Source organism: Otolemur garnettii, unplaced genomic scaffold (assembly GCF_000181295.1).
Source record: "Otolemur garnettii isolate 467f Iridium unplaced genomic scaffold, OtoGar3 scaffold00070, whole genome shotgun sequence".
Taxonomy (NCBI): Eukaryota; Metazoa; Chordata; class Mammalia; order Primates; family Galagidae; genus Otolemur; species Otolemur garnettii.
In genome coordinates this window covers 3,544,321-3,559,025 of record NW_003852465.1, presented here as the reverse complement: position 1 = coordinate 3,559,025, position 14,705 = coordinate 3,544,321, and the positions used below count along the sequence as shown (strand labels likewise).

The 14,705-nt window shown below is 40.1% G+C and overlaps 1 protein-coding gene across 7 annotated transcripts in view; it reads right to left on the bottom strand.

Annotated features, from left to right (window-relative positions):
• PPHLN1 (periphilin 1) overlaps positions 1 to 14,705 on the bottom strand; it is a 131,593-nt gene that overhangs the window by 112,887 nt on the left and 4,001 nt on the right. For all 7 annotated transcript variants that reach the window (XM_023515358.1, XM_012807508.2, XM_023515357.1 and 4 more), the window contains exon 2: positions 8,991 to 9,082. In XM_023515358.1, the coding sequence (XP_023371126.1) occupies positions 8,991 to 9,062 (72 nt within the window). In that variant the 5' untranslated portion in view covers positions 9,063 to 9,082. The remainder of the gene's footprint in view (positions 1 to 8,990; positions 9,083 to 14,705) is intronic.

The following is a 14,705-nucleotide window of genomic DNA, read 5'->3' as shown; positions in this document are numbered from 1 at the left end:
CAGACTTTTCAGCTGAAACCTTGCAGTCCAGAAGATTATGGTCATCTACCTTTAACCTTTTTTTTCACTTTGTTGCCCTCAGTAAAGTGCTGCTGTGTCATAGTCCACAGCAACCTCAAACTCTTGGGCTCAAGCAATTCTCTTGCCTCAGTCTCCTGAGTAGCTGGGACTACAGGCACCTGCCGCAATGCTCAGCTATTTTTAGAGATGAGGTTCTCACTCTGGCTCAGGCCTCAAACTTGCAATCCACCCACCTCAGCCTCCCAGAGTGCTAGAATTACAGGAAGGAGCCACTGCACTCAGCCTTACCTTAAACCTTCTTAAACAAAATGATTCGCAGCCCAAAATTTTGTGTGCTGCTAAACTAAGCTTTAAAATCAATGGAAAATGCCAGGCTACTTGGGAGTCCCAGCTACTCAGGAGGCTGAAGCAGAGGATTGCTTGAGCCCAAGAGTTAGAGGTTTCTGTGAGCTATGATGTCATGGCACTCTATCAAAGATGACAAAGTTAAACAATGTCTCAAAAAATAAAGAAATAATGAAATAAAAGAAAATAAATGGAGAATTCAAGTATTTTAATGATATGTAAACACTGAGGAAATTCACCACATTAAGACCTCCTCCACAGGAAATACTTAGATCTGTTCTCCATACTGACCATCACAATGAACCACCAGCAAAAACACCCAGAAACTAAAAAAACTAAAACCTAGCTTCCACAATAAAGCAAAAGATAAAACTAAGCAACAAACTTTCCAAAAATAAATGACTAAAACTCCACCACAGTTATCAATTCTCTCAATAAATGTAAATAGCTTGAATTACCCAATAAAGAGGCACAGGCTAGCTGATTAGATAAAAAAGCACAAGCCAGGCTCGGCGCCTGTGGCTCAAGCGGCTAAGGCGCCAGCCACATACACCTAAGGTGGCGGGTTCGAATCCCCAGCCCGGGCCCGCCAAACAACAGTGATGGCTGTAACCAAAAAATGGCCGGGCGTTGTGGCAGGCACCTGTAGTCCCAGCTACTTGGGAGGCTGAGGCAGGAGACTCGCTTGAGCCCAGGAGTTGGAGGTTGCTGTGAGCGTGATGCCATGGCACTCTACCCAGGGGGATAGCTTGAGGCTCCATCTCAAAAAAAAAAAAAAAAAAAAAAAGCACAAGCCATCTATATGCTCTCTCCAGGAAACACACCTAACCTCAAAGAACAAAACAAGACTCAGGGTGAAGGGGGGGCAAACAATCATTTGAGGCAGTGGAAATTAGAAGAAAAGAGGCACCACAATCGTATTGTTAGATAAAAGTGGATTTAAAGTGAATAAGTTAAAGACATAAACAGTCACTTCATTCTAGTCAAGGGAATAATAAAACAAGAGGACATTTCAATTCTAAATATTTGTGCATCCAACATAGATGCTCCCAGATTCATGAAAAAAATCTTAATTGGTATGAGCAATATGATATTCTGTAACACTATAATAACTAGAGACTTTAACTTCCCTCTGCCAGAACTAGATAATCATCTAAGCAGAAACTAAACAAAAATACGAGGGGCTTAAAGATGACCCTAGAACAGTTTGGCTTAAGAGACATATACAAAACACCATCCCAAAGCTGAGGAATCTATTTTCTTCTCAGCCCATGGAATATACTCCAAAAGAGAGCATACCCTAGCACACAAATCAAACCGCAACAAAATTAAAAGAATTGAAATTATACTTTGTAACTTTTTAGACCTCAAGCCAATAAATGTGGAACTCAGCTCTAACAAAAATTTTCATCCCCAACCAAAGGCATGAAAACTAAATAACCATATACTGAATGACGGCCTGATCAAGAAAGGGATAAAGGAGGAAATTATTAAATTCCTCAAACATAACAACAATGAAGCCACAAGCTACCAAAACCTATGTGATACTACAAAACCAGTCCTAAGAGGGAAATTAATCAAATTAGGTGCTTACATCTGAAAAACAGAAAGAGAGCACATCAACAATCTAATGAATCATCTCAAGGAAATGGAAAAGGAAGAGCAATCTAATCTAAAACCTAGTAGAAGAAAAGTAACCAAAATTAAACGAGAAATAAATGAAACTGAAAACAAAAGAATCATTCAGAAAAATCAATGAAACAAAAAGTTGGTTCTTCAAAAAGATAAATAAAATTGACAAACTACTGGCCAGATTAACTATAAACATAAAAAGTAAAATCTCTAATAACCTCAATCAGAAATGAAAAAAGAGGAAATAACAGATACCACAGAGAAATCAAAGGTTATCTCTGACTACTACAATAAAAATTATGCCCTGAGATTTGACAATGTGGAGAAAATGGAACAATACCTGGAATCACATCTTCTCCCTAGACTTAACCAGGAAGAAATAGATCTCCTAAGCAGACCAATCAAGCACTGAGATTATAGAAATAATAAAAAAAAATCTTCCAACAAAAAAAACCCTGGACCAGATGGCTTCACATCAGAATTTGATCAAATCTTCAAAGAGCTTTTTACTTATACTGCAGAATCTATTCCAAAATACTGTGAAGGAAGGAATCTTCCCCAACACATTCTATGAAGCAAACATTACCCAGATACCAAAACCAGGAAAGGACCCAACTGAAAAAGAGAACTACAGGCTCAGTGCCTGTGGCTCAAGTGGCTAAGGCACCAGCCACATACACCTGAGCTGGAGGATTCAAATCCAGCCTGGGCCCGCCAAACAACGACAGCTGCAACCAAAAAATAGCCGGGCGTTGTGGCGGGTGCCTGTAGTCCCAGCTACTTGGGAGGCAGAGGCAGGAGACTCACTTGAGCCCAGGAGTTGGAGGTTGCTGTGAGCTGTGATGCTACAGCACTCTACTCAGGGTGACAGCTTGAGGCTCTGTCTCAAAAAAAAAAAAAAGAGAACTACAGATCAGTTTCACTAATGAATATCCATATAAAAATACTCAACAAAATCTTAGCTAACAGATTACAGCTAGACATTAAAAAAATTATACATCAGGGGCTCATGTGGCTCAGTGGGTAAGGTACCAGCCCCACATACCAAGGGAGACGGGTTCAAAACTGCACCTGGCCACTGCAACAAAAAATAGTCAGGCGTTGTGGTGGGCACCTGTAGTCCCAGCTATTCAGGAGGCTGAGGCAAGAGAGGCCTCACCTAAGCCCAGGAGTTGGAGGATGCTGTGAGCTATGACACCACAGCACTCTACCCAGGTTGATAAAGTGAGACTGTTTAAAAAAAAAAATTATACATCATGATCAAGTAGGCTTCATCTCAGGAATGAAAGGCAGGTTTAACATATGCAAATCCACAAATGTAATTCACCATATCAAAAGAATCAAAAACAAGAATCATATGATCCTTTCAATAAGTTCAGGAAAAGCATCTGATAAAATTCAGCACCCTTATCTAACAAGAACACTCAAGAAAACAGGCATAGACAGCACATTTCTTGAGCTGACTAAAGCCATCTATGACAAACCCACAGCAAATATCATACTGAAAGGTATAAAGCTGAAAGTTTTTCCACTTAGAACTGGAACCAGACAAGGATGTCCTCTATCACCACTCCTATTACACACAATTCTGCAAGTTCTAGCCAATGCAATCAGGCAACACAAGGAATATAAAGGGCACCAAGGATGTCAAACTTTCACTCTTTGCTGATGATATGATCTTATACTTAGAAAAACCCAAACCCATAGATCTGGACAGTCTGGAACCACTGAATCCTGAAGGATGAGTTTCTGGGCCAGGTGCACCTGAAGGCTGACCCAGATGACCTCCTGCACACCCTCCATCTCCAGGACCAGAATAGCCAGCAGTCCAGCGACCTCCCAGGCACCATTGGTGTGTGTGTCTTTAGCAATGTATCCCTCATGGCTGTCTGACACCTGCCCAGCTACCTGGCTCTGGCAGTTCTCACTACCATCTGCATGTCCCCACTAGCCCTGGGACTAAGCTAAGACCCAAGATGCTGGAATCGCTTTCCCAGTCTTCCACCGACTTGCTCTGTGACCTTGGGAAGTCTCTGCCCCCACTCTGAGCCTCAGTATCCTGAAGGCCCTAAAACATTCCCTTCTTATGGGGGCATTTTTTTTGCCTGAGATCTAAAATAGCCCTCCTCACCCCAGTGTCACCACTGTTAAAGGAACTCCACCTATTGAAAACACTTTGCCAAGGCCATGCAGTCTGCTGAGGCAAGCCAAGATGTCACTTGTTTACACACATACTACCATGTTCCCAAGCTCCATCATTCTTGTCCCTGCATCCCAAGCCCACCTTGAGTCTCCCAGAACTCACATTCCCTATCACTTACACCTGGTTTTCTGCCACCTTGAAAGAACTGGCTCCTGGGTTCCTGCTCAGGCACAAAATGGGTAAACATGCAGGTGACAGTTGTTCATTCTGTAATCCTGCCCACTAACCCATCCATTTATACACTCAATAGAGATTTGCCAAATGAATAAATGACATCCTTGAGGCTCTGAGTGAAGCAGGGGCCTCCCTGGCCTTTGCCTTGGGCCTCACCTCTGTTCTCAGGACCTCTCAGAGGCATGCGCAGTTGCTGTAGCTGCCTGCTCATTCCAGGTTCTGATTTCATTCCTAGCCCCTGGTTTCAGGTTCCCAGAGAGTGGGGGCAGTGGGGGTGAGGAAGGGGTATTTTCCTGCCTCCTCTGCTGATGTACGCCAGGGGTCTCGTCATGGAGGACCATGGGGACCTGAGGGGAGGCAGGTGCTCCCAGGTTCCCCCAGCCCTGCAAGATTCCAGCTTTTCCTGAGAGAAGGGACTCTAGGGTAGTTGGTACCAGGGCCACCAGAGTCAGGTCACCCCTTGCGCTTGCAGGAAATGGTGACTCTGTTGCCTGCCCAGAGGCCAATCCATTGTCACTCCCTCAAATGCAGCCAAGGAGGCTACAGTGCTTTTCTTGCTGCCCAGACCAAAATGTTCCTTTGAGTCTTTAATGTTTTATATTCTTTTGGTTTTAAAATCTTCACTTTTAACCAGTGGTTTTTAAAGAAAATTTAAAGGCTGAATCTCCCTTTTCTTCTTGAACTTCAGTTTTGTGGGTCTCTTGATTTTGATTCCACTTGAGGTGGGACACTGGAGAAGGCATCCTTCTCAAAGGAGGTCCTGAAGTGGATGAAAAGAGGGTGTTTTGAACTTGGGTGTCTTGCAAGTTGGCACAGCCATGTTCTTGTGTGTAGTTACCATGACCCACTTGGGATCTCTTCTGTGCCCTTCTTGGGCTTCCAAACCAGGCGTAACAGTTGGTTCATGTATGGAAATTCCTCTTGGGGACCTGACTTTTTGACTCCAGAGCCCACCACCTGGCCAGGTGACCGGGCTGGACATGCAGGTTTCTCTGACTTTGCCTCCTGCCCCCGTGGCTGGCTCTGCTCCTGGGCCTTGGCCCATGAGGGGTCAGGAATTGAAAGACAAGGAGGACAAGCTGGGTCGTCCCCTTGAGAACCTGGGCCTGGCCAGGAGAAAGTTGCTTAAACCTCCTGTGCCTTGATTTTCCCCTTCTGTAGAGTGGGGCCAGTGATTCTTGTTTGTCAGCACTCTTAGTAACAAGTACTGGATAAGGGCAAAACACTACTCCTTTCTCTACGTGTATCTGTATGTGCACACACTGTACATGCACTCATACAGACCCCATATCTCACTGTCTATTTCAAGTGAAGCTCCCGTGGTGGGGCTGGAGAGGTGAGTACTGGGGAAGCCAGCATGGGCCCCAGCACTGAGTCCTGGGTCTTTGCTCAGCCACGTCCTCCTGGGAGCAAACCAGGGCCAAGTAGCAGGCCTGTGTGGGCTTTAGCCTGGGGGCCAGGGACTACCTCCCACCCTACATACCCCCTGCCCTTGCTTCCTGCCTTATGGAGCTGGGCCAGGCTGGCTCCTGGCTATGCAGGCCTCTCTTGTCCCTAGGAGGCCCTGGAGAGGGCAGTTGCTTTGTTCACATTATGCACTAATGGAGGCCTTGGAGTCCCCACTTGCACATTGGTGAGGCCTCAACCTACACACACAGACCTGGGCTTCCCTCCTTAGGCCCACCACAGGTCAGGAGAGAGGAGACCTGTCCTGTGCTCAGAATAAATATTACCGCAATGCCAGAAAGAAAAAAAAGAAAAGAAAAACCCAAGCACTCAACTACTACAAGACTACTGAAGTGATCAAAAAATACAGTAATGTGTCAGGGTATAAATCAATGTCCACAAATCAGTGGCCCTTGTATATGCTAATAACAGCCAAAAATAGCCAAATCAAAGACACAATTCCCTTCATAATAGCTTCAAAGAAAAATGCCTAGGAATATATGTAACAAAAGAGGTAAAGTACCTAGACAAAGAGAATTATGAAACTCTAACAAAAGAAATAGCAGAAGCCGGCAGCACCTGTGGCTCAGTGAGTAGGGCTCCAGCCCCATATACCGAGGGTGGTGGGTTCAAACCTGGCCCCAGCCAAACTGCAACAAAAAAATAGCTGGGCGTTGCAGCAGGTGCCTGTAGTCCCAGCTACTTGGGAGGTTGAGGCAAGAGAATCGCCTAAACTCAGGAGCTCCTGGAGGTTGCTGTGAGCTGTGACGCTACAGCACTCTACCGAGGGTGAGAAAATGAGACTGTCTTTACCAAAAAAAGAAAAGAAAGAAAGAAATAGAGGAAGCCATTAACAAATGGAAGAACTTACCATGTTCTTGGCTGGGAAGAATCAATAACTATTAAAATGTCTATACTACCCAAAGTAATCTACAGTTCCAATGCAATCCCCATTAAAATACCAAAATCATACTTTCAAGATTTGGAAAAAATAATTCTTTGGTTTATATGGAACTAGAAAAAAACCCATATACCTAAGGCAATTCTTAGTAATAAAAACAAAACTGAAGGCATCACTCTGCCAGACTTTAGGCTGTATTACAAGCTCTCAGTGACCAAAACAGCATGGTACTGGCACAAAAATAGAGAGACATAGACATTTGGAACCAAACAGAAAACCAAGAGATGAAATCAGTCTCTTACAGCCATCTGATCTTTGATAAACCAAACAAAACCATACACAGAGGAAAAGAATCCCTTATTCAATAAATGGTGCTGGGAAAACTTAATCGGACTGTACTTTTCACCACTTACAAAAATTGACTCAAGATGGATAAAATATTTAAATCTAAGACATGAAACAATAAAAATCCTAGAAGAAACTGTGGGGAAAACTTTTGATGATGTCAGACTGGGAAAAAATTTTATGACGACTTCATTGGCAATTGCAACAACAAAAATAAACAAATGGGACTTAAACAGAAAAGCTTCTGCACAGCTAAGGGCACAATTAAAGGAAATAGGCAACCTTCCAAACAGAAAAATATATTTGCATGTTACAAATCTGACAAAGGGTTGATAACTAGAATCTACAGAAAACTCAAACTAATCAACAAGAAAAGAGCAAACAATCACATCTATCACTGGGCAAGAGACATGTGCAGAAGCTTCTCTGAGGAAGACAGATGAATGGCTAACAAACATTTGAAAAAATGCTCATCATCCCTAATCGTCAAAGAAACACAAATCAAAACCACCCTGAGATATTATCTAACCCCAGAGAGAATAGCCCACATCACAAAGTCCCAAAGCTGCAGATACTTGCAGGGATGTGGAGAGAAGGAAACACTTTTACACAGTTGGAGAGATTTCAAACTAATATAGTCTCTTTGGAATAAAATATGAAGAATCTTCAAAGAACTCAAATTAGAACTCCCATTTGATCCCACAATCCCATTACAAGGCATCTACCTAGAAGAAAAAACAATCATTTTATCACAAGGACATTTGCACTAACTTGTTTATTACAGCTCAATTTACAATCGCCAAGATGTGGAAACAACCTAAATACCCACCAACTTAGGAATGGATTAAAAAACTGTGTTGTATGTATACCATGGAATACTATTGGAATACTACTTGGCCATTAAAAAAAGATGGAGACTTTACATCTTTTGTATTAAACTGGATGGAACTGAAATACACTCTTCTTAGTAAAGTATCACAAGAATGGAAAAGCAAATATCCAATGTACTCAATACTAATATGAAGCCAGTGGAGCAGTGGTTCTCAACCTTCCTAATGCCATGGCCCTTTAACAGTTCCTGTGGGTCACGATCCATAGGTTAAGAATCGCTGCAGTAGAGGATCTAATACACACCCACATAAGAGAAACACTGGAATCAATTCAAGGTGGAAGGAGGTGGAAGGAGGGAGGGAGAATGGGGAATAGGGAAAGGGGAACGAGGAGGAGGGGGACTGGTGTGGTCCCACTGAATGGGCACAATGTAAGTATATATGGCACACCTCTGGGTGTGGGACACAACTACAAGAGGGACTCTATCTAAGAAATGCAAACATTGTAACCTAGTTGTTTGTACCCTCACATTAACCTTAAATTAAAAAAAAGAAAAAAAAAAAGAGAGTGATGAGCATGCTGTCTGCCACCAAGCCCCCAAGCAGTCTTAGCAGTCAGACAGACTATCTAATCACAGGGCAGCAACCTGTAGGAATCCTCACTAAAGATACTCACCTGTTTCTGCTCGAGGAACAGTATTACCCTCTTTTCTAAAAAGAATGCCTATTTTTAAAATTTCATATATCCAGTATGCATATAACTTTAGGAATAAAGAAAAATAAGTGACAGTCAATAGTTGGAGTAGGTACTATCCAACCATTATTACCTTAACTGATAACCTTTACAAAACTTCCAATTTTCTTCAAAAATTAAATGCATACAACCCCTTCATTTTAGAAATTAAAAATACATGAATAATAGTTTCTACTTAAATAAAAGGTTGTCATTTATTTTTGAACTTTTAACTTTTAAAAGATAAGTTTGGTTTATTTTCAACCTAGACTGGTAAATTTGTGACACATAAAGAATGTGGTATATTAAATTAATTTAGACAGTAGGTTTTGAAGTATTCCATTTGTAAGAATAACTTACACTGGGGTGGTTTCGAGGAGGTGCTCGGTCTCTTGAAATTCTTTCATAGTCATATCGTCCCTCCGACCACATTTCATCTCTTCTATAAGCCACTGAAGAAGAAAAAAGAAATCAAGAATTACGGTTTTTGATCAGATTACACACATTGTGATCTGCATCTAGCTTGCTAAACATTTGAAAAATCATGAAAAGATGTAATTTTTTTATTTTTTTTGAGACAGGGTCTCACTTTGTACCCTGGGTTGAGTGTCTTAGCATCATAGTTCCCAGTAACCTCAAACTCCTGGCGATTCTCCTAAGCGATCCTCTTGCTTGAGCCTCCCAAGTAGCTGGGAGTATAGGTACCTGCCACAACGCCCAGGTATTTTTTAGATATGGGGTCTCACTCTTGTTCAGGCTGGTCTTAAACCCCCTGAGCTCAGGGTCAGGGCTCAGTGAGTAGGGACCAGCCATATATACCAAACAACAATGACAACTGCAACCAAAAAATAGCCAGGCACTGTGGCAGGTGCCTGTGGTCCCAGCTACTCCGGAGAGTGAGGCAGGAGAATCGCTTGAGCCCAGGAATTTGAGGCTGCTTGAGCTGTGACACCATGACCCTCTACTGTGGGTGACAGAGTGAGACTCTGTCTCAAAAATAAAAAAAGAATTATGGTTTTTATGTTATTAGAAATAACAGAAAAGATAAGGAAAGAGTAAATTATTATTCTCCAACACAAATATTTTCCAGAATTTTAAAGGGAAAAAATGGCAATGTTTCTTCAAAAAAAAAACCTTGAGAGAAAGGCCTACCTTACATTTTGAAAGCAATTTAAAGCTTCAAAGAGATTGCTTCCCACCAGATATGGGAAGAAGATCCAAAGACCACAAACACGTCTTCATTATCATACAGTGAAAAGTAGAAAAGATTCATTGTAATGAACAGTTTAGAAGACTGATCTGCAAAGCTATTCCAATTTGCTGGTGAATAGTTTGTGTAACATTAGTCTTTTTGCTTTTCCATATTCTTAGACCTTACATCTCCTCTCTTTATGTTCAACAAAGTGGTTTTAACTGTAAACGGTGTTAAATGAGCAATCCTGTAACTCAACAATCCCTGAAACAACCCATTCCTCATTTTGTTTTTAATGCAAAGGCACTCTTGTAAATTTGAAATTAAAACAAAAGTTCTGTCAGCATTTTTCAGACTAGGGATGCAGAAAGGAGAGTGTATTCTTTTCATACAAGTAAAAGAGGTCTTGACGACCTCTAGAGTAGAAGACAAATGGTTAACACAGCAGAACCTGGAGAAAGTGAAGTAACCATGGAGAGATTCTGAAATAAGAACTGTGAACCATCCAGTGTGTAGAAGAGTCATCTTAAGTGAGAAGTAAAATGGTCCAGGTACTAAGTTAAATACTTTTAGTATATAGAAAGTACATTAAGTCCAGACGCATAAACATGAAAAAGGAAAACATTCCAGAAAAGACGTATGCCAGAAGATTTTTGTGGCTCCTTACAATGCACTACTAAGGGGACAGAAGGGGGAAAACGGATCTCTCATTTGAGCAGTACAGAAAAGTTATGGAATTCTAACAGTTTAGCTAGTTTAAGTTAAGTTAAAAATAAAGGCAGAACTATAGCTCACTGGAACTTCCAACTCCTGGGCTCAAGCAATCCCGTCTCAGCCTCCCATGTAACCAGGACTGCAGGTATACACTACCACATCCAGCTAATTTTTAAAATTTTTGTAGATACAGGGCTTCACTATGTTGCAGAGACTTATCTCAAACTCCTAGCCTCTGGTGATCCCCTCTCACCTTGGCCTCCCAAAGTGCTGGGATTATAGGCCCGAACCACCTCACTCAGTCTACACTGGATATTTAAGGTCATTTTTAGCTATGTTATTGTGAACACTAACTCTAAAATACCTCAAGTAGTTTTTATTAAAAATCTGGCATATCTGGCATCCCTACTCTGGAAATCCCTATGGTATTGAATTTTTCAGAAAATAATCTCATGCTCAAAGTAATTCAGAAATAAAAGCAATAATCATTAAATAAATCATCAAAGGATGCTAAGCTTATTAGGTAAAAATTTAATGGGAAACTTTTTAAATGATTGATGATTTTCTCCCCAAAATATAAAGAGCCCTTAAGCAAACTTAAGTATTAAACAAAAAAAAAAAAAAAAGGAAATGTGAGACTCATAATGAAAACTGCAAATCTATGAAATAATCTTACCTTTAAAAAAATAAATCTTTTCAAGCTCTAAACTACCACTTTACATGAAATTGAAGAAACTGTAAGAATAGAGTACTGGCTGTTATTAGAAAAATTAGGGTCATCTAATTGTTGCATAGAGATTTGTTAACTGCCTCATTAATAGATTGCAGAAATAAGCCAGGCATAGTGGCTCACGCCTGTAATCCTAGCACTCTGGGAGGCCAAGGTGGGTGGACTGCCTGAAATCACGAGTTCCAGACCAGCCTGAGCAAGAGTGAGACCCCCATCTCTACCAAAAATAGAAAAATTAGCCAGGTGGGTATTATGGCAGGCACCTATAATCCCAGCTACTAAGGAGGCAGAGGCAAGAAGATTCCTCAAACTTGCTGTGACATATGACACCACAGCACTCTACCCAATGGAGTGAGACTCAGTCTCAAAATATATGTATATATATTTAAAAAAAAAAAAAAGACATTTATAGGTAACTTATGATTTACCTGCAATTTTCTGCCCAGTAGTTTCAAAGAAAAATAATAATTTGACTGTAATTTCCTCAAAATATTTTCATTACTTTAATTAACCAATCCATAATGCATAAAGGCAAAAAAAGTGAAAGTATATAACTTTGATGAAAACCTTGCTATTGGAAATAAAGCAGCTAGAAAAAAACAAAAAGCAGGAGTTCAAAATAGGACTATCTAGAATATGTATCATTAAAAAAGACTAGTCAGAGTCATTAAAGAGCTAAATATGAACAAATATACCAAGAAGCTAAAATCAAGAGATGCTTCAACAAAGAGAAGACCCCCCCCCCAAAAGGAACAAATAAACTTATCTAAGAGGGAGTTATTGTTTAATGGATATGGAGTTTCAGTTTGGGACGATGTAGAAAGTTCTGGACTCAGATGCTGGTGATGGTTTAAAAATAGTTAAAATGGTAAATTTCACATATTTTATCTCAATAAATTATTTTTAAAAACAAAAAAAGCAATTTGGCATCAAATTCCCAATCACCTATTAAAGTTTACCAAATTTGCTGAATCTAATAATCACGTCTGCAGGCCTCACTCTGTATACTGAACTTAATTTCTCCTAGAAACAAGCAGCACCCTTAAACAGCCAGACACTGTACGACTGTGACTACAACTTCAACCCTACACTTAATCCTGAAACAGCTCTGCACATGTGACTCCACACCTGATGATGCCTTATAGCAGCAGTTCTCAACCTGTGGGTCGGGACCCACAGGAACTGTATTAAAGGGCCGCTGCATTAGGAAGGTTTAGAACCATTACCTTATAGGAAGCTACAGAAATTACAGTTTCCAGTCAAAATGTTTAGTGAAATCAAGTAAATGAATTCTCATTACCTTAAAAAAGTTGACAGTTTTAAAGATTTTTAACTTAAAAGTTCAATTACTGTGCATAGAAAATGAAATTTTCCTCTACAAATACAACAAATTGCTCATTTCTAAAATACAATGCTTAAATATAGAAGCTGGGTTATAAAATAATCTGTAATTAATTAGTTAACATAAAAAATTATCTCTATCTTACTGATGAGTACACTAAAATACTGATTAATATCCTTACAGAATCTGAAGGTATTTAGTACTGTTACCATACCTACCTACACTTTGACACAACAGCAGTATCAGAAAATGTTTTCTGTTACCTAAATCACATTTTCACAATAAAGAATTTAAAAGTATTAGAACACAATATAGGTAAAATTAAATAGGGCTCAGTGTAGCAAAATAATTAGCTACTAGTAACAAAACAATTCAAAAATCAAACAGCCTTGGTAAGGTCCCAAACCAAATTGTGAATCTTCATCCTGAAGAAATATATAACATAATTGGGGGAGGCAGGAATATAAATTTAAAAAGACTGCATGCGCAGACTTGTACTATTTTTAAAACTAAATAGAAGATACAGTTTTAGGACTGAGTACAAAAAATGGGCCTTAAGCTAGAACTTAAATTATGATAGAAAAGGCAACAGGTACTAGAGGAGAAGAAAGATATAAAGATCAAAGTACTTGCATGGCAATTAGGGAAGAGACTATGTTAATATCATCTTAACTTCAAATAGCACCTTGTAAATTTCAAAGGATTTTAAAATAGGTGGTAAGCACAGGCAACTTTCTGATTGGTGACTTATGTTTATGACATCATCCAGATTCAAGAAACTGACCTACCTCATAACCAATCACCTACATTTATACAAAAGTGTTCTGATTCTTACTGAGTTAATCATGCTACTTACGTGTGTCATCTCTAAGTGGAGTCTCACATCAGTGGAGTCTCTAAGTATTCTAGAAAAATTTTCTAAGTCAACAGAATATGTAAACCAAAAAATACAAGAGAAAAATAGAAGGACCCTCTCCACACCATAATTAAGCAGAGAACAGAATTAGAATTCATCCAGTGTGGAAAACGCAAACTTCATTTAGAAGTATGCTAACAACTGGTTCCAGATTATAAAAATCTCGGTCTCTTAAATCTCACATTCAATAAAATGGATGGGTTTAATATACCACAACGGGTTACCACATATTTAATTAAAAAAAACAAAGGGTTGGCCCTGCACAGTGGCTTACGCCTGTAATCCTAGCACTTTGTAAGGCTGAAGCAGGTGGATTGCTTGAGCTCAGGGGTTGGAGACCAGCCTGAGCAAGAGCAAGATTCCACCCCTAAAAATAGCCAGGCATTGTGGCTGGTGCCTGTAATCCTAGCTACTTGGGAAGCTGAGGCAAGAGGACTGAGCCCAGGAGTTTGAGGTTGCTGTGACCATGGCACTCAACCAGGGGAAGAAAGTGAGACTCTATCTCAAAAAAAAAAAAAAGTCTTTCTTAAAGCACTCCTTTGAGCTTCCATTATGTTAACTTCAACTCATGTCTAAGAGGAGGATACAGAGGACTTGAATTCTAAGGAAATTGAGAAAATAAAGTCGTAGGCAAATCCTTCTGTCAATACAACTCACACTTTGAATACAAACTCAAAGAAATGAATCTGTTTTCTTTCTTTACCCAGAATATAGCTTAGAGTATAGAGCAACTCTGCATTCTGATGTAGTCAGCTTCAGTTATTAAATACACTCAGGATAAATACCTTTCCCTCTTCCCCAAACCCATTCCTTTCACATTTTAAATTCATCCAACAACTACTGATAATAATAACCACAGATTCAGACACAAGATAGGCCTCTGCATTTGCAATTCCTGCTTGAAACATTCTTCTCTAGGCATCTGCCTAACTTCCTCATCCTTCAATGTCACCTTCTTAACGTCACCCTATTACCAGATCGCCTTAATATTGCTATTATTTCATTGCGCCAGTCATTTAAGATACTATATAATTTTATACTAAATACAAATTATTGGTCCCTCACTACCAGAAATATCAATTGTATCAGCAACCCCAACCTGTTTGGCATCGGGGACAGGTTTCATGGAAGACAATTTTTCCAGGAACAGTGACCTAGGGGGTGTGTGCGTGCACACACGC